The sequence below is a fragment of the Bos grunniens genome, chromosome 21, assembly GCF_055505025.1.
Source record: "Bos grunniens cultivar Pamir isolate PY7600 chromosome 21, Bosgru_T2T1.0, whole genome shotgun sequence".
NCBI classification, from domain to species: Eukaryota; Metazoa; Chordata; class Mammalia; order Artiodactyla; family Bovidae; genus Bos; species Bos grunniens.
In genome coordinates, this window is record NC_141185.1 from 46,366,031 (window position 1) to 46,388,078 (window position 22,048).

Consider the following 22,048-nt stretch of genomic DNA (forward strand, 5'->3'; position numbering starts at 1 on the left):
GTGCGTCGCTAGCCCCGCCCTCGGCGCGCGGGCCTTCGGGAGATAGCTAGTTGTGGGTGCCTGCGAGGTGCGTGGTGTAGTCTGCGTCGGGGTCCGAGCGGGACTGGTTGGGCGGCGGGAGCCGGTGAGTGCGGGCCCGCAGGGCGCTGGGCTTCCTCCTCTGGCAGCTCCAGGTGGTGGGGGGACCCGGGGCGCCGCGGCGGCGGAGCGAGGCCGGGGGCGAACCCGGTCTGGGAGCGGCTGCCGTTCGAGCTTAAGTGTCCGCTCGCGCCCGACTGCTTTTCAGTGTGGACCCGGAGTCCTCAAAGAAGAAGGGAGTGATGAAGAAGGGAAGGTGGAGATGAGGGTTTATTTTTTCTTTTCCCCAATGTGGGAAGGAATGAAAGACATTCATTGCACCTGCTCAGCAAATAAGCACGTGACCCAAAACTTTATTCGGGCTCCATAGCAGTCATCAAGCTGAATGTTTCCCCTCCAGTGAAAGCAAGCGGAGTGATAGGAGGAGGGACTTGGAAAAAGATCGAGGAGCGGAAGGAGAGATATCAGCATCTTCTCTCCTGCCTACGACCCTTGCGATACGTCATCACTGACCTGGAGAAATTCACCCCCGTACAGAGTACAGGGCAGAGTTCCTGGTGTCACTGGGCACCCAGCCCTAAGGAGCTCTGATTCATCGCAGATCCGGAACGATGAGTAAAATCCACAGTCGTAGTACAGTAGTTGCTGAAGTGCTCAAATTGGACTTAGGTCTGGGTGTGTATCTGCCTTTAATAACGGTTTTTACTTGAAGGAACTTGAGAAATCTTGTCAGTTCCCAGTATTAAAAGCCCTTATTTATTGTCCCGATCTTTAGTCATTTGTAATACGTCTTTAATTTTTAGTCACAGGAAGTAAGTGACCATGGTGCTCAATAGTTTGGATAAGATGATTCAACTCCAGAAGAACACTGCTAACATTCGGAATATCTGCGTTTTGGCTCACGTAGACCATGGTAAGAGCCCTTTCTAAATAGCTTGTTTTCAGTAATTAAGGGGGTGTGTCTCCACACGTGTCATTGGAGTGATGCTAAGTTGAAAGTCTTATTTCTTTTAAAAGTTTGATGTGGTAGAACACAGCCAACTAGGGATTGGTGTTCTTCTAGATAGTTGGTTTTTAAATGAGAAGTTGAGTTTTTGTTAAACTATCAAGTATTTTTGAAATGGATTTCTAATATAACAAGTCTGTAGTCTTAACATAATATTCTCAGAACCTGTGTTCTAAGTTCAAGGTACTTTGCCCTCTATGTCAAATGGTAGAAATTTATGAACAGGGCGCCCTCTCAGCTGTAGAGGTGATTTGGGGGTTGAGGCAACACAAAGTGAGACATGCAAAAAGTAGATAATAAGGATAGAGAGAGCTGGAGAGTCAGGAAGCTAGGAATGCATTAAGAAAAGGCTTTATAGCATAATTAGTATTAGAGATGAACCCTGAAGGGTGATTCAAGATGGCAGATGGGGACACTCATTTCAAATGGGAATAGTGTCAGAAGGGGAGAAAGAAATGTATGTGACCAGAGGCTGGGACACAAGAGGGCAAGGTGGGCTGATCCATGGTGCTTAGCTCCCGACAAACATTGCTTTCATGCCACAGCATCGCCTCCTGCTAAGCCTGCTCTTGGTTTCAAACTGCTTTTTGTTCACCCAGTCACAGCAAGGTGATGAGAGGTGGGAGTGTGAAATAAAACCTATATCAGATCAGATCAGTCGCTCAATCGTGTCCAACTGTTTTCGACCCCATGAATTGCAGCACGCCAGACCTCCCTGTCCATCACCAACTCCCGGAGTTCACTCAGACTCACGTCCATCGAGTCAGTGATGCCAGCCAGCCATCTCATCCTCTGTCGTCCCCTTCTCCTCTTGCCCCCAATCCCTCCCAGCATCAGAGTCTTTTCCAATGAGTCAACTCTTCACATGAGGTGGCCAAAGTACTGGAGTTTCAGCTTTAGTATCATTCCTTCCAAAGAAATCCCAGGGCTGATCTCCTTCAGAATGGACTGGTTGGATCTCCTTGCAGTCCAAGGGACTCTCAAGAGTCTTCTCCAACACCACAGTTCAAAAGCATCAATTCTTTGGCGCTCAGCCTTCTTCACAGTCCAACTCTCACATCCATACATGACCACAGGAAAAACCAGAGCCTTGACTAGACGAACCTATATACCATCCTGAAAGTGAGGGAGGAGGAGATAAAAGCGAAGAGATAGGCTATGCTGTATCTTGAAGACCCCTTCCTGCCAGCGAGGCACTAGGATAAGGGTTGTTGTTTAGTTGCTCAGTCGTATCTGACGTTGCAACCCCTGGACTATAGCCCACCAGGCTCCTCTGTTCTTGGGATTCTCCAGGCAGTAATACTGAAGTGGATTGCCATTTCCTTCTCCAGAGGATCTTCCCCACCCCCCAGGGATTGAACTCACATCTTGCATTGGCAGGTAGAGTCTTTACCACTGAACCACCAGGGAAGCCCCTGTGTAAAGTATGCCTCAATAAAAAAAAGTTATTGGACAGCTTTTAAAGTTGGAGATACAGATTATAGCACTGTGGAGTGCTAGAATCTTTGCCCTTCCAGACAGTGCACTGTTCAAAAGTCTAGTTAAAATGCTCATTGTGTCTTCTTTCACTTACTGTAGGTAAATAGGAAATACTTGGTAAAGCAGTTCTTATGGTTAAACGTTAAATATGTAGATGCACTCTACCTACCCTGCCCTTTAAGAAAAGTCTATTTAAATTAATATTGTTACTTTAACAGGAAAAACTACTCTGGCTGACTGTCTTATATCTAGCAATGGAATCATCTCCAGCCGCCTGGCAGGCAAGGTATGTTATTATATTTGATATATACATGCATTTCAGTAAATATTAGCAAATCTACAATGCGATGAAGCATTTGTTGTGTTCATAAAGACCTCAAAAGTATTGAGCATAGTTCATGCATCTAAGAGACTGGCAGTCCATTTAGCAAGATAAAATAGATTGTTGAGAAAAAATTATTTTTGTATTGCTTTTATTTTAGTTTATATTAATATTTTATAAGTGCAAGAATGAGTTTTTGCAGTAAGTCAGATGATAACCTGGCACGATTGTGGAAGATTTCACAGGTGGAATACATGCTTCACAGCAGGAAATAATGTGGATAAAATGGATAAAGGCTAATTTGTAGGTTTTAAGTGGAACATTTGCCTAGCAATTACTGAGAAAGGAAAATGTGCTAGTACAAAAAAATGTATCAGATTATGATGATCTTGAAGTAACTGAGTACTAGTTCTAACCTAAGTACCAAAAGAAGGCTTCTGAAGTATGAGGGTCGTGAGGAAAATCCTGTTTTAGGAAATGAAAGAGATCTTTGTTTCTAGCTGTGAATTGAAAGGACTTGGAATGATTTATTTGTAGTAGAAAAGTAAAGATATCCCTTCCTTCAGTGAATTTAAGATAGAGTCAGCAGGATTTATCCAGTGATTGGTAATACAGAGAAGAGGAGATGGAGAAGCAAAATTGAATTTGAAAAGTAGACCTGAGATACTAAAGGAAGAATGGGGCCTTTGAGGCAGGTCGAGTCCCCAGGAAATTGGCCCAAGATACTGTCTAGAGGAGGCTTAAAAAACTGGGTGGAATAAAGTAATAAAGTGCTTTTATTTTTCCTATTTGAGAAGTTAGAACAAGTACAATAACTCTACTGTAAGTAGATGAAATAATAAAGCATAAATTAATGAAGTAGAAAAGATCAAAGCCAAATTTGTTCTTCAAAAGATTCATACAACTAACATATGATACAGTAATGATGGACATGTCATTATACATTTAAAGAGTGAATCCTAATGTAAACCATAGACCTTAATTGATAGTAACGTATTGATATTGGTTCATTGATGGTAACATGTATCACACTGCACACAATGTAAGATGTAAATAACAGGGAGGGAACTGTGTGTAGAAGTACTTAGGAACCTCTTTACTTTCCAGTTATTCTAGAAACTTAAAATTGCTCTAAAAAGAAAGCCTGTTAATTTAAAAAGAACTACTAGCAATGTAGACATTGTGTGATTATCTTGCATTACAACTGATAAATATCTAAAAACTGATCAAGGAAAAAGGAAAGGAGAAAGAAATACATGATACTAGGCAAGAAAAGAAGGCAATGGCACCTCACTCCAGTGCTCTTGCCTGGAGAATCCCAGGGACTGGGAAGCCTGCTGGGCTGCCGTCTATGAGGTCGCACAGAGTCGGACGTGACTGAAGTGACTTAGCAGCAGCAGGCAAGAAAAATGCTGCAGAGATTTAAAAGGTAATAATAGTGGGACCTAGTGAACAACTTCACAGCAATAATAAGCCTAAAAATTTAAATATTTAAAACAAAAGTCCACACCAGTCCGTTTTAACGTTAAGGTTGCATTTTTACAGTTGAGGTACATGGACAGCAGAGAAGATGAACAGGTCCGAGGGATCACTATGAAATCCAGTGCCATCTCACTGCATTATGCGGAAAGTAAGTCGGTCTGCATTTTACAGAACAGTGGTTTCGTATCTTTTGTGTCTTCCTTTCTCTTTCCAAATCAGTTTCACCCCTCAGGTTTTTTTGCTTTACCTTCCACAAACTTCATTCTGGCCTTTCCAGATGATCAATTTTCAGATCAGAGTCAGGCTGTCCAGACTTGGGTACAGATGGGGACCTCTGACTGGCTTGAGGGCAGAAGCACTGGCAGTTCACACCTGCCCCTGTCTACCCAGGTGCTTGTGGAGATATCTTCTCTGGGAAGGTCTGGAGTCATAGGACCTTGCTGGCTCAGTCTTATCATCCCGTTTCCTCGCTGGGTCCTCGTTCTGTCCTCTGGCCTGCCTGTTAGATCTAGAGTCTTATTTACTTGGCTCTGTGTTGCCATGGTCACTGTAGCTTTTATCCACTGATCAGAATGCCACTCTGACAGTAATACTTTTAGGGATTTGTCTGACAGACATAGTCATACGAGCATGCGAGATGTATGTTCATTGAAATTCACCCTAATGTCTGTATCAATGAAAAGAATGCCTTAGTATCTGTCTTTGGAAAATAGTTAAGTAGAATGATACATCCATGCTGTGAAGTGCTCTGCAGCTGTTCCAACAATTGTGTGATTATATAGAAAAGATAAAGTCGGAGACAAAAAGCAAGTTGCAGGGTAAATACTTACAAGACACGAATGTGTTTTGATGATAAGAATATATTAAGTATGTATATGAAGATGCCTGGAAGGCTGTATACCAAAACCTTAACCATAATTATCAGGGACTGGATTATGTGAAAACTCAGTTTTCAAGATATTTATTTTGTACTGTTCGGAAATTTTACACAACATGTGAGTTTTGATCAGTAGAAGACAGTAGTAAAGATGTATTTCATTTCTCTAATGGACACAGTGTCATGTCCCTGACACTAACACCAAGGGTTGTGCTGTGTGGGGTGTGACTCTTCTCTTTGAGGTCAGTCTTCAAAAACGGTTTTGAACTAAACCAGTTTTGAAGCTCTTAGGTACATGAATTCCCAATGTATTTAAAGTAATGCCTTAATTTTTAAAAAACTACTTCTCACATTTTAAAGAGTATGTCCTAATTCTGTGATACAGCAAATGGTTCAGTGGTCAGTTTTTTTCCTATCTCTGCTTATTTTTATGAACTTGAAGAGTTTAAAGGTTCATGGACTGTTCTTTAAATAGTCTCAAAAGGCCTATTGTCATTTCTACTCTGTAGCCATTCTTTATACCTGTGAACAAATAATTGCTGTCACAGAACTTCTAAAATGAAGTTTTCATTCTGATTCATCTTTTTAAAAATTTTTTAAAAATTTGCAAGTTTTATATGTGTTGTAGAAAATTTACAGTAAAACATAAGATTGAAGTAATAATTGCCCTAGTTTTACCCCCAGTTATTTTATGTTCTTGCATTTAATCCTGTCATAAGTGTGCATGTGTATGTGTGTGCTTGCAAGCTGTGAGGTAGGTATCCAACTTAAATCCCTCCCCCCACACCCGCAAAGAGTTAAATACTTATTGCAACACCAGTCTCATTTGATTATTAAGTACTGTGTCATTAGTCCTTGGTGTGGTGCTGGTGTCAGCACGTCTACATGAATGAGGCAGTCAGGTGGGACTGCTGTGAGCCAGAGAACAGACTCGGTCCACCCATGAAACACCCCCTCCACCTGGGTGGGGACTGGTGCTTTTTACCTCCAACTGACAGATGCCCTGTGTTTTTCTGTTTTGTTTTGTTTGTTTGTTTTTTTCAAGAAAAGGCATCAAGATTTTTGGTAAACTCATCCAGTTTTAAAAAAAAAAACTGGCAATTATTAAAAAATGATAAAGTGCAGTATAGAGCAAATTGTAGTGGGCTTTCACTAATAGGCTTTCAGTCTGTATTTCAGGCATATGTGCTAGCTGACAGCCTGGTTCAGGGGGACACTCAGTATTTACCCAAGAGGCAGCCATACTGTAGCTTAGATGTGCTCCAGATGTGGAGACCAAGGATGTGGAGGCGTCTGCAGACAGATCCACTTGTAAGTTTGCCCCTCTGTAAGCACATCCAGAAAGTGAAAGTGTTAGTCACTGTCATGTCTGACTCCTTGTGACCCCATGGACTGTAGCTTGCCAGCCCCCTCTGTTCATGGGAATTCTGCAGGCAAGAATACTGGAGTGGGTTGCCATTTCTTCCTCTAGGGGATCTTCCCGACCTGGGGATCAAACCTGGGTCTCCCACACTGTAGGCAGATTCTTTACCATCTGAGCCACCAGGCGAACACCTCCGTAGGGGTCTGTGCTTATGGGCTAGTAGAGGGTTTCAGCTCTGTGACCCTCTGGTCTTAATCTCTAAGACTGGGCCCTGGGGACACTGACTTGTGCCATCCAGATGCACACGAGGCCAGCAAGTATCAGTAGCTACTGTCATTTCCAGACACGTCAACATTCACTTGTGTTTCTGATCACTGTCCTTTTCCTTTGGGACCAGGCTTGGAGGATGGGGTTCCACTGTGCCTGGTTTGACTAAAGGTCAGGTTTTTTTCCTCTAAAGATAATGAACACTTTACCTTGTGAAGCATTCAGATGATGTAAGATCTAAGAAGATGGGTGCACCATGGTTTGATTCTGAGCTGCATGTCTCATCTGCATGATTTTGTTTAACCCTTATGGCGATCCTGGGAAATGGAGATTCTCCTCATTTTACATGTGTGCAAAACGGAGTTCAGAGAGATTAAGAGACCTTCCCAGAGACAGAGTAGTTAGCATGTGGCAGTAGTCCTGCATAATGAATGTGTGACTCTCTGTGACCCCATGGACTGTAACACTCCAGGCTCCTCTGTCCATGGGATTTTCCAGGAAAGAATAATGGAGTGGGTAGCCATTTCCTACTTCAGGGGTCCTGGGAACCAAGGAATCATTAATATATTTCCAGCCTGTTTATTTGGACCAGGAGTCTCTCAAAAGTCATTCAGTCCAGGCCACCACTGATTCCCCCTTCAGTGAAATTCTCTGCTGTCCACAAGAGGTTGCTCTGGCTCCTTAAGGGCATCTTTTGTGGCATCACCCCCATCTCTGTTGTCTTTGGTCACTGCCCCAAATGGAGGTCACGTGGTCTGGCCTCTAAGTCGTCTTGTCCCCATGTTTCTCACACCTGCCCTCAACCCCTCACTATTCCCTTCCCGCCCACACTTTTCTCTGAAAACTTTTCCAAGGTAAACCTGTGTCCCTCCATCCTCAGTGTCTTTTGTCAGTTTTCCCTCCTCCCCCTGCCTGGCTGTTTTCTAGTCACTGCTCTCTCGTCCTTCTTTTGAGTGAGTGCTGTTTATTCTGTCATACTCTGTCCTGGGTGAGAACATGGGATCACCCTACTCCTTGTTCCCTGGTTCTGGTTCAGAGTTCAGTTCTTCCACCATTGATTTAAAACTCCGTCTCCTTCGAGACTCTTACCATCTATCCAGTTATTCTTCACCCCTTCTCACCACCTCAGCTTCTGGTTACAGTCCCTGGTCGCCATTCATTAGTGACTTTGGCACCTGGTTCATCATTTTCTTTTTTACCCAAATCCACCAAGGTAGCTTTTCCTGTGTCTGAAAAATGACCTCTTTCAACAGCTTGAGCTTGGCTTCTCAACAGCAGTGATGTGTACGCCTCTGCTTCACCCACCCCTAGTATGGCTGCTTTCTGCATTTGAATATCACTCCTTACTGGTCCTCTGATATTTCCCATTTAAATACTCCCTTCTGCACAGTCTTTACTTTTCCAGCTCTCTCACCTGTGTAGCAAGGGACCCGCTTGACTTCAGGAAGCTCTTCAGTCTCCTGCGCCCCATCGGCATCCTTCATTTCATCTCTGCGTCCTCCTGTCCAGACTTGTCTTTTTCTGACAGTCTCGCTGAGGCCCTCAGTGTATCTGCTGTCTTGGCCTCCTGTCCTCCCAGTGAAACTCTAACCCTTGGTAGAGCTGACTCTACACATTTTCCTCCTACCCTTGGGCTGGGCTCTCGGCTGGTCGTTGGGCCACTGGCAGACTTCCATGTGTCCTCTGTCAGACCTTGGGCATTCTCTACCACTGGAGCTCTCTTAAACCCTCTTGTCTCTTCGAGTCCACCTCTCAGTCCCTCTCCCACAGTCTCAGCAGACATTTGTCCATTCTGTTTTACAGAGAAAAGGAAAATTCTCAGCTATTTGCCACTACCCCTCAAAGTGTAATACAGCTAGTATCTTTGTGCTGCTGTCAGTGCCTGCTGTCACTGTGAAAAGCTTGTGCTCTGGACTTACCTCCTGTGTCCTGGTGCTGTCAACTTTTCAGCATGTTCAAGCCTCTCATCTTAAATTGTGTGTGTTTGTGTGTAAGACTTAGACAAAAGTGTACTGCTCTTACTCTTTCAGTGGCTCTGACAGCAGGCCCTGTGCTTTACGATAATGGCACATGTTAGCAGTGTGAAATTGGGTGAAACATAGTTGGTCCTTGATCTCTGACTTTCTGTCTAGGGTCATATGAACATAGAGAATTTCCAAGTAGATTGCAGAGGCTTAGGACATTTACATGGGTGCCAGGCAGTGAACATCAGTCTTCTCTCACTCCAGGGTTTCTTATTCTGATTCTGAGCCAGATGAACAGACAAGTGTTCTTTCCCCAGTTGCAAAGCCTAGGGGCACCTGTGACCTTTACAGGAAGTGACTAAGCTGATAGATAGGCCTGGGTATGTTTCTGACTTGTGACTGCTTTTGTGACCTTGGGTAAATCTCTTCCCTTTTGGGAGCTTTAGCATGAAAGCTAAAATGAAATGAAGGGTTGGTTATTTCTAGTAATTTTCTGGTGGAGTCTTTAGGGTTTTCTATGTAGAGGATCATGTCATCTGCAAATAATGAGAGTTTTACTTCTTCTTTTCCAATTTGGATTCCTTTTATTTCTTTTTCTGCTCTGATTGCTGTGGCCAAAACTTCCAAAACTATGTTGAATAGTAATGGTGAAAGTGGGCACCCTTGTCTTGTTCCTGACTTTAGAGGAAATGCTTTCAATTTTTCACCATTGAGGATAATGTTTGCTGTGGGTTTGTCATATATAGCTTTTATTATGTTGAGGTATGTTCCTTCTATTCCTGCTTTCTGGAGAGTTTTTATCATAAATGGATGTTGAATTTTGTCAAAGGCTTTCTCTGCATCTATTGAGATAATCATATGGTTTTTATTTTTCAATTTGTTAATGTGGTGTATTACACTGATTGATTTGCGGATATTGAAGAATCCTTGCATCCCTGGGATAAAGCCCACTTGGTCATGGTGTATGATCTTTTTAATGTGTTGTTAGATTTTGATGGCTAGAATTTTGTTAAGGATTTTTGCATCTATGTTCATCAGTGATATTGGCCTGTAGTTTTCTTTTTTTGTGGGATCTTTGTCAGGTTTTGGTATTAGGGTGATGGTGGCCTCATAGAATGAGTTTGGAAGTTTACCTTCCTCTGCAATTTTTTGGAAGAGTTTGAGCAGGATAGGTGTTAGCTCTTCTCTAAATTTTTGGTAGAATTCAGCTGTGAAGCCGTCTGGACCGGGGCTTTTGTTTGCTGGAAGATTTTTTATTACAGTTTCAATTTCCGTGCTTGTGATGGGTCTGTTAAGATTTTCTATTTCTTCCTGGTCGAGTTTTGGAAAGTTGTACTTTTCTAAGAATTTGTCCATTTCTTCCACGTTGTCCATTTTATTGGCATATAATTGTTGATAGTAGTCTCTTATGATCCTTTGTATTTCTATGTTGTCTGTTGTGATCTCTCCATTTTCGTTTCTAATTTTATTGATTTGATTTTTCTCCCTTTGTTTCTTGATGAGTCTGGCTAATGGTTTGTCAATTTTATTTATCCTTTCAAAGAACCAGCTTTTGGTTTTGTTGATTTTTGCTATGGTCTCTTTTGTTTCTTTTGCATTTATTTCTGCTCTAATTTTTAATATTTCTTTCCTTCTACTAACCCTGGGGTTCTTCATTTCTTCCTTTTCTAGTTGCTTTAGGTGTAGAGTTAGGTTATTTATTTGACTTTTTTCAAAGTTGCAGGATATAAAATCAACACACAGAAATCCCTTGCATTCCTATACACTAATAATGAGAAAACAGAAAGAGAAATTAAGGAAACAATTCCATTCACCATTGCAACGGAAAGAATAAAATACTTAGGAATATATCTACCTAAAGAAACTAAAGACCTATATATAGAAAACTATAAAACACTGGTGAAAGAAATCAAAGAGGACACTAATAGATGGAGAAATATACCATGTTCATGGATTGGAAGAATCAATATAGTGAAAATGAGTATACTACCCAAAGCAATTTATAGATTCAATGCAATCCCTATCAAGCTACCAACGGTATTCTTCACAGAGCTAGAACAAATAATTTCACAATTTGTATGGAAATACAAGAAACCTCGAATAGCCAAAGCGATCTTGAGAAAGAAGAATGGAACTGGAGGAATCAACCTACCTGACTTCAGGCTCTACTGCAAAGCCACAGTTATCAAGACAGTATGGTACTGGCACAAAGACAGAAATATGGATCAATGGAACAAAATAGAAAGCCCAGAGATAAATCCACGCACATATGGACACCTTATCTTTGACAAAGGAGGCAAGAATATACAATGGATTAAAGACAATCTCTTTAACAAGTGGTGCTGGGAAATCTGGTCAACCACTTGTAAAAGAATGAAACTAGACCACTTTCTAACACCATACACAAAAATAAACTCAAAATGGATTAAAGATCTAAACATAAGACCAGAAACTATAAAACTCCTAGAGGAGAACATAGGCAAAACACTCTCTGACATACATCACAGCAGGATCCTCTATGACCCACCTCCCAGAATATCGGAAATAAAAGCAAAAATAAACAAATGGGACCTAATTAACCTTAAAAGCTTCTGCACATCAAAGGAAACTATTAGCAAGGTGAAAAGACAGCCTTCAGAATGGGAGAAAATAATAGGAAATGAAGCAACTGACAAACAACTAATCTCAAAAATATACAAGCAACTCCTACAGCTCAACTCCAGAAAAATAAATGACCCAATCAAAAAATGGGCCAAAGAACTAAATAGACATTTCTCCAAAGAAGACATACAGATGGCTAACAAACACATGAAAAGATGCTCAACATCACTCATTATCAGAGAAATGCAAATCAAGACCACTATGAGGTACCATTTCACACCAGTCAGAATGGCTGCCATCCAAAAGTCTACAAATAATAAATGCTGGAGAGGGTGTGGAGAAAAGGGAACCCTCTTACACTGTTGGTGGGAATGCAAACTAGTACAGCCACTATGGAGAACAGTGTGGAGATTCCTTAAAAAACTGGAAATAGAACTGCCTTATGATCCAGCAATCCCACTGCTGGGCATACACACTGAGGAAACCAGAAGGGAAAGAGACACGTGTACCCCAGTGTTCATCGCTGCACTGTTTATAATAGCCAGGACATGGAAGCAACCTAGATGCCCATCAGCAGATGAATGGATAAGAAAGCAGTGGTACATATACACAATGGAGTATTACTCGGCCATTAAAAAGAATACATTTGAATCAGTTCTAATGAGGTGGATGAAACTGGAGCCTATTATACAGAGTGAAGTAAGCCAGAAGGAAAAACATCAATACAGTATACTAATGCATATATATGGAATTTAGAAAGATGGTAACAATAACCCGGTGTATGAGACAGCAAAAGAGACACTGATGTATAGAACAGTCTTATGGACTCTGTGGGAGAGGGAGAGGGTGGGAAGATTTGGGAGAATGACATTGAAACATGTAAAATATCGTGTAAGAAACGAGTTGCCAGTCCAGGTTCGATGCATGATACTGGATGCTTGGGGCTAGTGCACAGGGATGACCCAGAGGGATGGTATGGGGAGGGAGGAGGGTTCAGGATGGGGAACACATGTATACCTGTGGGGGATTCATTTTGATATTTGGCAAAACTAATACAATTATGTAAAGTTTAAAAATAAAATAAAATTAAAAAAAAAAAAAAAGAAATGAAGGGTTGGGCTATGAAAATGATGAATGGTTTAGAGACCCTCACAGCTTTTGTTTTATGTGACAGGGCTTTTCTTCAGTCATTTCTTAGAAGCTCTCCTGCTCTCAATTGCCTGAGGAGGAGGGTTGCATACCTGCACTGCTCAATATGTGTTTTCAAATCTCATTTCAGGCGACAAGGAGTACCTGATTAACCTAATAGACTCTCCAGGCCACGTGGACTTCTCCTCAGAAGTGTCCACGGCTGTTCGCATCTGTGACGGGTGCATCATCGTGGTGGACGCTGTGGAAGGGGTCTGCCCGCAGGTAGTGGATGGTCGCCTGGAAATGTTTAACTAGACAAGGCAGGGGGAGAGGAGGCCCTGGCCATCAATGACGATGTGGCACTTTAGACTCTCTGTGATACCAGAAAGCTAGTTTCCATTTCACATTCCATAGTGTTCCAGCCTGTGGTGGAGTTAAGTCACCCAGGTTCTGAAGGGATATTAGAGAGAATGACTTTAAGGTCCTTTGACATGCCTGTGGTATTCTCTGGGAAAGGGACTCAGTGGACATGAGAGACGCATGTAGGGGGCTCTGGGGGCTTTCCTCCAGTGAAAGAGTCTCTCAGCAGTGAGGAGTTGTTGACAGTGAAATTCTGAGCTGCTTCTCCCCTACATGGGCAAGTCTCTTCTGTTGGTTTCTCACTCTGCAGGCACACGCACACATGCGCACGCACACACACACACACACACACTCTCTCTCTCTCTCTCTCTCTCTCTCTCTCTCCCTCCCTCCCTCCCTCCCTCCCTCCCTCCCTCCCTCCCTCCCTCCCTCCCTCTCCCTCTCCCCCTCCCTTCCTCCTCTCTCTTCCTCTTCCAGATTCTTAATCTGCACTTTCTTACCTTTTCACCAAAGTTCAAATAGTTCTCCCTAAGGCCAGAGTGAACATACAGCTCTGGTCAGCATGAAACTCAGAGTGGCTTTCTAATCTCAGTTTTTAAAATAATTTTTCTGTGAAACCTTATGTTTTTTCTTTAAAAATGTTGTCACCTTTGTGTCCTACTTCTTGTACCATCGTTTGTTTTAATGATTTTTAAAAAGAAGAGTAAAAAGCTTACGTTACAGGCATACCTCGGAGATATTTCAGGTTTGGTGCTGAGCCACTGCAGTAAAGTGAATATTGCAGTAAAATATTGCAGGTCACGTGACTTTTTTTGGTTTCCCAGTGTATATTCAGGTTATGTCTATACTATACTGAAGTCTCTTAAGTATGCAATAGCATCATGTCTAAAAAAAGGTACATATCTTGATTAAAACAATACTTTATTGCTAAAAAATACTTAACCATTTCTGACCCTTCATTGAGTTGTAATAGTAACATCAAAGATCACTGATGGCAGATCACAACAACTCTATTAATTATGAAAAATGTAAAGTATGATGGGAATTATGGAAATCACAGAACAACAGGAAGTGAACAAATGTTATTGGAACGCCGGTAGACTTGCTTGATGCAGAGTTGCACAAATCTTCAGTTTGTTAAAAGAAAAAAAGCAACATCTGTGATGCATAGTAAAGCAGAGCACAATGAAATGAGGTTTTCTTGTAGAAATGGAGAAAATCTGATCATTCCAGGAAGATGTACGTGTTCTGTAACTTCTCTGATTTCCTGTAAGTGCACAGGCCTTGCATCTAGAGAAGCAAAACCTTAGTCTGTGTGGTGTGGTGGGTGTCCTGACAAGTTAAGTTAAATTAACAGACGTGACTTCAAAGCAGCTGAATAGTGGTTAATGCTAAGAAGTGGTTTCTGATCAGGAAAGTGTACACAGGGAGCGTCTGGGAACATACTCTGTTTTTCCACCTGTGTGTTATAGCATGAGTGTTTTTTTTACTGTGTGTATTCTCGTATGTGTGTAATTTCACAAAACTCTTACTATCTTGTACACAATTTTTATTTATCCTTCTTAAATAAATTGTCAGTTCCATAAAGGCAAGAACAATTTCCTGCCTGCAGTTCTTTGCTTCTGTGTTATATATTTTTGACTGTGTCTGACTGGCATGGTCTGAGTTGTATGTGATAGAGGAGCACGAAAATAAGCTACTTATTAATCAGGATTTTCTAATGTGCTTTAATTTAAATCATGAGCTTTACATTTTCTTTTCTGTTTTAATCAGACACAGGCAGTTCTGCGGCAAGCCTGGCTCGAAAACATCCGTCCAGTTTTAGTGATCAATAAGATAGATCGCTTGATAGTGGAACTGAAATTCACCCCACAGGAGGCCTACTCTCACCTCAAGAATATATTAGAACAGGTATTTTATCCTTTATTTCAGTACTTTAAAAACTGTGGCTCAAAGGAGAGTTGTAAGGAAGTTGCTAGGTTGGGTATGAGGCTTTGCTGCAGAAAATCCACTTCAATGTGTTGGAGTCATCATACCGCGGCAGAGGCAGTAGAGCTAGCATCATCTCAGGAGTCGCCTCCATCTCCTGGGAGCATCCTGGAATAGAAAACTTGGACAGTAGGTCTTAATGTTCTCTTGTTTAAAGTCTTGTGGTTGGGTTTTTAAGTGAAGCCAGTATTAGGAAACTCTTTGGCTTTTTTTATTACCTTTATTTGGGTGAAATTTTACCAAAGCTTTCATTCATTGATTTATTCAGCAGACATTACCATAACTGTATGTTGAATAAATGAGTTCTTGAAGGTTTACTTCATGCTAAGGATTGTGAATATAAAGACAGACAGGTCAGAGTCCCTATCTTCAAAGATCTCACAGTGGGTTAGGGGAGAAAAACACGTAAAAGATATTTGGAGAACAATGAGACAAACCCTAAATATGATTTGAGAACATAAATGAGGCCTGCCTCACCCAGAATGGGTCAATAGCAAGGGGAGAGTAGGGAGAGTCTTATAATAGGAGTCTTGAGATGGAAGAAAGGTAATGTGTGCCAGGGGAGAATTATAGCAGAGGCCTTCAAGAAAGAAGAAATAAGATATACAGAGTCATATAAAGAAAAGAAAAAACATGGTGCAAGTTTCATTCAAAGAATGTAAATTATTGGTTACAATTGAAGAACTAGATCAAGTGCAGTCGTGATAAGAGATGGGAGTAGAAAGGAATACAGCTTTGATTCTGGTGAACCCTGTATGCCATGTGTGGAGGTTTGAAGTGTCTTTTTCAAGACAGTGGGGCACCATTGATGAGGCCACGTTGAAAATGTTTGTTTGCTACAGGAAGGAAATGATAAAGGCAGAGCAGTGAGAAAGTCTGGGTCAGTGGATCCAGTTCCCTGCAGAGACAGTCAGGCACGGAACAGGTGGAATGCTCCTGCCCTGCCGTGGAAGGAGGAGAACCAGCAGTGTTTGTAGAGATGGACTTACAAGTTGGGTGATGGGGAGCCTGCAGGATCCTTGAACAGTAGACTTTGTTTTCTCTCTGAGGTAGGAAATAAGATTGGTCACCTAGGAGTGAGAATCTTTGGAGCTTAGAGGTCAGGAAGAGGACCTGAAGAGAGGGGTGAACAGTTCAAACATCTGACATGAGAAACAGGGAGTTGACAAAAGTCATAAACTCAGACTGTGGGGCTTGGAAACCAGGAGTTCTAGTGACACCTGGCCCTCATACTGAAAAATAAATTGAAGATACGATAGATCAGTGTTTGCACTAAAGAAATGACCTTCCAAAAGCCTGACGATTTAGTCTTACTGGGTATTGAAATAAGTGGCTGATAACATGTAAGTTAATGATTGCTGTAAACATCAGTTCCATCCTCATGGGCTTCATAGGAGTTCAGACTGTGACGTAGGAGTCTAGACTTGAGGAGGGTTAGACAGTGTGTCTCCTGTCATGGGCGTGCCATGCATCCGAATGACCTTCTGCCATTTTGCCATCTCTCCTAGATTAATGCACTCACAGGAACTCTTTTTACTTCTAAAGTGCTAGAAGAAAGAGCGGAGAGAGAGGCTGAATCCCAGGTGAACCCGAATTCTGAACAAGGAGAGCAGGTGTATGACTGGAGCACCGGCTTGGAGGACACGGATGACTCGCACCTGTACTTTTCACCTGACCAGGGGAATGTGGTGTTTACAAGTGCAATAGATGGGTGGGGCTTTGGGTAAGTTTTTGACTCTAATGAAATCTCTCTGTGGATTCTGTATACAACTGGTGCTTTAATTAAACTTTTTATCTTGAGGTATCATAGATTCACGTACAGTCGTAAGAAAGAATACAGGAGCATTCTCTTCTTTCCCCAGTGTCCCTCCAGAGGTACTATCATGCAGAACTGTGATGTAACATCGCAGCTGGGCTATTAACATGGATATAATCCATCGCCACAGAGCACCTTTGCGTTGCACTAACGTAGCAACACCTACTTCCATCCCACTCCCAGCTGCTCCTTAACGACTAGCTGTCCTGCATTTCTATAACTTGTCACTTCAAGAATGTTATAGAAATGCACTTGAACCACATAGAATGTTTTCTAGATTGGATTTTTTTCAGCATCGTTTTCTGGAGACTTCTCTAAATTGTTGCGTGCATCACTGGTGGTTCCTTTTCATTGTCTCGTCCTATTCCATGGTATTGGTTGTACCACAGTTTGTTTAAATATTTACCCATTGAAGGACGTCTGGATTTTTTCTGGTTTGGGGCTACTGTGAGTCAAGCTGCTATAAGCATTCATGTGTAGGTGTTTATGTGAACAGAAGTTTTCATTTCTCTGGGATGAATGCCTGGAAGTGCGTTTGCTGAGTCCTGGGGTGGTTATATGTTTGATTTTTAAAGAAACTATCAAATTGTTCCAGAGTAGGTATACCATATTCCTGCCAGCAATGTGTGGTGATCCATTTCTCCACATCTTAACCCTCATTTGGTATCATCACTGTTTCTGTCTTTTCTTTTTTTAGCCATTCTGCTAGATATATACTGATGTGCGGTTACGGTTTTAATTTGCATTTTCCTAACAGCTTCTGGAGAAGGCAGTGGCACCCCACTCCAGTGCTCTTGCCTGGAAAATCCCACGGGTGGCGGAGCCTGGTAGGCTGCAGTCCATGGGGTCGCTAAGAGTCAGACACGACTGAGCAACTTCACTTTCCCTTTTCACTTTCATGCATTGGAGAAGAAAATGGCAACCCACTCCAGTGTTCTTGCCTGGAGAATTCCAGGGACAGAGGAGTCTGCTGGGCTGCCGTCTATGGGGTCGCACAGAGTTGGACACGACTGAAGTGACCTAGCAGCAGCAGCAGCAACAGCTTCTGAGGTTGAACCTTTTCATGAGCTGATCTGTCATCTATATATCCTCTTGGGTGAAATGTCTTTTCATGTTCTTTGCCCACTTTGTGTTTTTGTTCAGGTATAATTGACATATACCGTTATATTGATTTCAAGTATACAGTGTAATCTATCTGAGTACATATTGTGTAAATATTTGTTTATATTTGTATATAGATGATATATTTGTATATAGATGATCACTACAGTAAGTCTAATTTTCGTCATACTACATAGTTAGAAAATTTATGTGTGTGTGTGATGAGGATTTTTAGCTTTGACTCTTAACTCTCTGTTACACAATGCAATGTTACTAACTTTACTTACCATGCTATATACATTGCATCCTATGACTTATTTTATAACTGGAAGTTTGTACCTTTTGCCCCTTCAACCATTTTGCCAACCCTCTACTCCTTGCCTCTAGCAACCACCAATCTGTTCTCTGTATCTGTAAGATGCTTGATTTTTTGGTTTTGTTTTTTAAAGCTTCTACATGTGTAAGTGACATCATGCAGTATTTGTTCTTGTCTTTCTCCATCTGACATATCTCCTAATGCTTTCAAGGTCTATCCATGACAAGTTTGCATTCTTTTTTATGGCTGAATACTATTCATGTGTGCGTGTGTGTGTGCACGTGCACACCACATTATCCTTTCATCTGTGAATGGACACTCAACGTGGTTTCCATACCTTGGCTATTGTCAATAATGCTACAGTGAAGATGATGTGATGATTTCTTAAACATCACCCAGCCACTGAGTGGCAGAGCTGTTGTTAAGTTTAAAGACTGCCTGGCAGTGAAATTCATGCTTTCTTACCATGGTACTTCTGTGGGATCTTCACTGTGGAGTATTGGGACCCTTGTTTCCTCTCATTGCCCTTCTGGATATGTACATGCTCAGGCCAAGTAGTAGTGATAGCAGTTTTGAATGTGCTAGGTAATTGATTACAGTTCTAACCACAACCATTGCTTACTCATGGAATCAGAAAATTCAGAGGATTTTTTACCTTGAGAAAAAATGTCTTCAACTTGGATAAACAGTTGTGGGATATAATGAAATTTACTTTAGTTGTGGGCTTAACCTTTCATACAGTTTGTGGGGATAATAGAACCAGGAATAAGGGACCAGGTGAAACCAACCTTGGTTATTTCTCATCTCCCTTTTTACAGGAACTTGCTCTTCAACGTCATTTTGACTGAACACATTGCCTGGGGCAGCATAATAAATTATAATACTGTAATTTTTTTGTGTTAGTTTGTAATAAATTATAGATTCCTTGGTTTACTATAAAGATCATATCAGACTTAAATACATTCAGATAATGGATTATAGTGAAAATGGAAGTTAACAAACCTGAACATTTGTAGTTTTCACATGTAGTTGATGACTTACCTTTATCAACTTTCTGGTCCTCAGTTTCTTCATTTGAAAAATAATAATGTAGGTCTAAGATAATGTCTAAGAGTTTCTTTGAGCTAAAAAGTTCAGTGATTCATTCAGTCATAGAAGAGAGTCAGACCTATTGATTTCTTAATTGGTAAGCATTTTGTTAGTGAGCCACAAGGTGGGGGGCTTGTCCTTTTCTAGTACTTATTTTCATAATAATAATTGAATGTTTTATGTGAATTTTAGTCTAAATCTCATGAACTAGGGGGAGTTGATCATGGAAGAAGGAATGGGGAGAGATTTGAATGAATGAAATCAGGGGAACTTGAGTATCCCTCATAACTTTGGATGTTTTTAACTTACTTTCAGTCAATAGATCAATTCCCCTGTATTAGACAATGTCATCTTTGGAGATCTGCTAGTGCCTGTTCTCAGCCAGTTGACATGTTAACTTATGGGAAAATGGTGTTGGAAATGAAAGCACTGGAGACCCTTTCCTTCCAATTTTCCTCTAAAATGTCAGTGACTAGGGAACTCCACGTGTCACAAAACGTGAGAAATGAGCACATGTCAGAATTTAGAAAATGTTTCTATGAACTCTCACGTAGTGGGACAGGATTAAGAAGTATGACTAGTGGCTGTATGGCCTGAATTTGTCCTGTTAATAGTTGTTACTCCAGGAGAATCTGCTCTGAAAAAGCAGCAACACAGTGGCTTGGGTAGGTGGCAACAACGATCTGTTAATAGTTTCTGGTTAAGGTAAACAGAGCTGAGGCCCAACCCTATTCAACAGGGACAGGAAAGAGAAGACGGTGAAAAGCCCTTCCTAGTAGTTCTTCATGCCACAGCATCTTAGAATCCTGTAATTAATATTAGCCCATTGGGTACCTCGAACTTATAAGCATATGTGGCCCAGTAATTTCATGTGGCCACACCCTCATTCAGGAGGATTGGCCAAAGATTGATGAGTCAGTAAACTCCTGGAAAACATGTTCTGCAGATCTTTTCTGAGAATCCTGTTTGAAGTTGCTCAGTAGAGGAAGTGAATTAAAATAGAACTCAAGAATGGAGAAGTCCTGCTAGAAGCTGTCATTGTAACTAATGACAGATAAAGGAATAAAAGCACCGAGCAATAGTGGAGAAAGGTTTGATGTTGATAAGCAACTTTTGTGGTAACCAGGGGATGAAAAAGAAGGTAAAGGATGAAGAACAAGATTTTCAAAGATTTATAAGTGTCTGTGTGTGTAGGTATGTGTATAGAAATGACAGAGTAGAAAAGGGTGGAAGACAGTGACCTATAAGCAGACGGGCAAGTGTCTTACTTTAATTTATGATTCTATAGCAGTATTAGTTTTTGCGAAAGTGTTTACCACTTTGTGAGTTAAAAATAGGACATATATCTGACATGTTGTAAAGGATAACAGAAAATATAAGTCTGGGAAGCACACAAATCAACGTTAAAAAGAAAATCCTAGAAGCATGAATAGAATGTGCCTGATCAGAACAGTAAGTGACAGTAAGTATTTGTACCCCTTGTTGAGGAGATACTGTTTTTTAAAAAGAAGGAAATTTCATTAGAAAAAAAAAAAAAATTCATGAGTGAGCAAGCAACAACATACATAAATAAATTATATATAAATTACGTATTGTTATATACATGAGTTGTGCCCTCGTATCTGACTCTTTGCTACCCCATGGACGGTAGCCCGCCAGGCTCCTCTGTCCAAGAGATTCTCCAGGCAAGAATAGTGGAGTGGGTTGCCATTCCCTTCTCCAGAGGATCTTTCCAACCTAAGGATCGAATCTGTGTCTCCTGCATTGCAGGCGGATTCTTTACCATCTTAGCCACCAGGGAAGCCCCGTTATATACATGTTGTGTATACTTATATAAAAAGTTTTGTATGAAACAGTATAACATGTAAATGTATAAACTTATTTACATATAGCATAATAATATAGTTTATGTTTTAATATCACTATAAACATAAAGTATATAAAAGTTGACATATAAAAGTTATAAATAATGTAATATAATAGAAACTAAACTTTTAGAAAAAATTTTTAAGACCTCTACTAAGTTAATATCTTTTGGATCAAATGGGAAATAAAGCTTTAAACAGGGAATTACTTTGCGTGGGAAGGACCCTTGAGGCCAGCTCTTTGAGAACGTTGATGGGCTTATAACCATGTGACATGAATTCTGCTTCCTGACTGGGTATTTTTCTCTCCCGTGACTCAGTGAGAGGGGGCACTGGGTTTTTATCTTCAGTAGTTTCTGTAGTGTCTCTTTTTGCTTCTAAGTTCCTGCCTGATGGCTCTTCATATTTCTGGTTCCAACCATAATTATCAACTTCCACTCCTCCAGCTTCTTACTGCTCCCACCAGGCTTTCGTTATCAGAATGTCGGCCAATTGGACTTAGTTGTAGTTAACCCCTGGATGTTTTGGAAAATACAGCAGATGTCTTGTAAGTTGCTGGTACTTTGAGAGTTGGACTCAAAGCTTAGATTGTGTAGGAACATACTATTCCCTGCAAAAAGTTTTTTTTGGAGGGGGTCCTTTATCCAGACACTGCAGATGGTGTAATATACAGCATCCTTATTTGTCCGGTGACTGCTCCCATTTGGCTGGGGTTTGCAGTAGAGCAGACCTGCTGCTAACTGGTTTCTCTAAGGGCTAGAGAGAGCTAAGTAAGTGTATATGTATTTCCTGTTTAATCTCAGATGCTACAGAGCCTTTTTTGGCCGGTTCCGGCTGTAGGGTTTATTTACTTCATGAGCAATAGGAACTTACAGTGAAGGGCTGAAGCAGAGTTTATTGTTGGCACAGTTGCAGTGGACAGCTGGAGCCTGTTTCCTTGGC

The 22,048-nt window shown here is 41.2% G+C and overlaps 1 protein-coding gene across 6 annotated transcripts in view; it reads left to right on the forward strand.

Moving 5' to 3' along the window:
* The first annotated feature begins 27 nt into the window (after nt 1-27).
* EFL1 (elongation factor like GTPase 1) overlaps nt 28-22,048 on the forward strand; it is a 113,951-nt gene continuing 91,930 nt past the window's right edge. Inside the window, exons 1-7 of one of the 6 annotated variants that reach the window (XM_086364323.1) lie at nt 28-753; nt 882-991; nt 2,782-2,849; nt 4,431-4,515; nt 12,719-12,852; nt 14,704-14,841; nt 16,428-16,642. In XM_086364323.1, coding sequence (XP_086220449.1) covers nt 901-991; nt 2,782-2,849; nt 4,431-4,515; nt 12,719-12,852; nt 14,704-14,841; nt 16,428-16,642 — 731 coding nt within the window. In that variant the 5' untranslated portion in view covers nt 28-753; nt 882-900. The remainder of the gene's footprint in view (nt 754-881; nt 992-2,781; nt 2,850-4,430; nt 4,516-12,718; nt 12,853-14,703; nt 14,842-16,427; nt 16,643-22,048) is intronic. The other 5 variants (XM_086364326.1, XM_086364321.1, XM_086364324.1 and 2 more) reach the window with 5 other exon arrangements.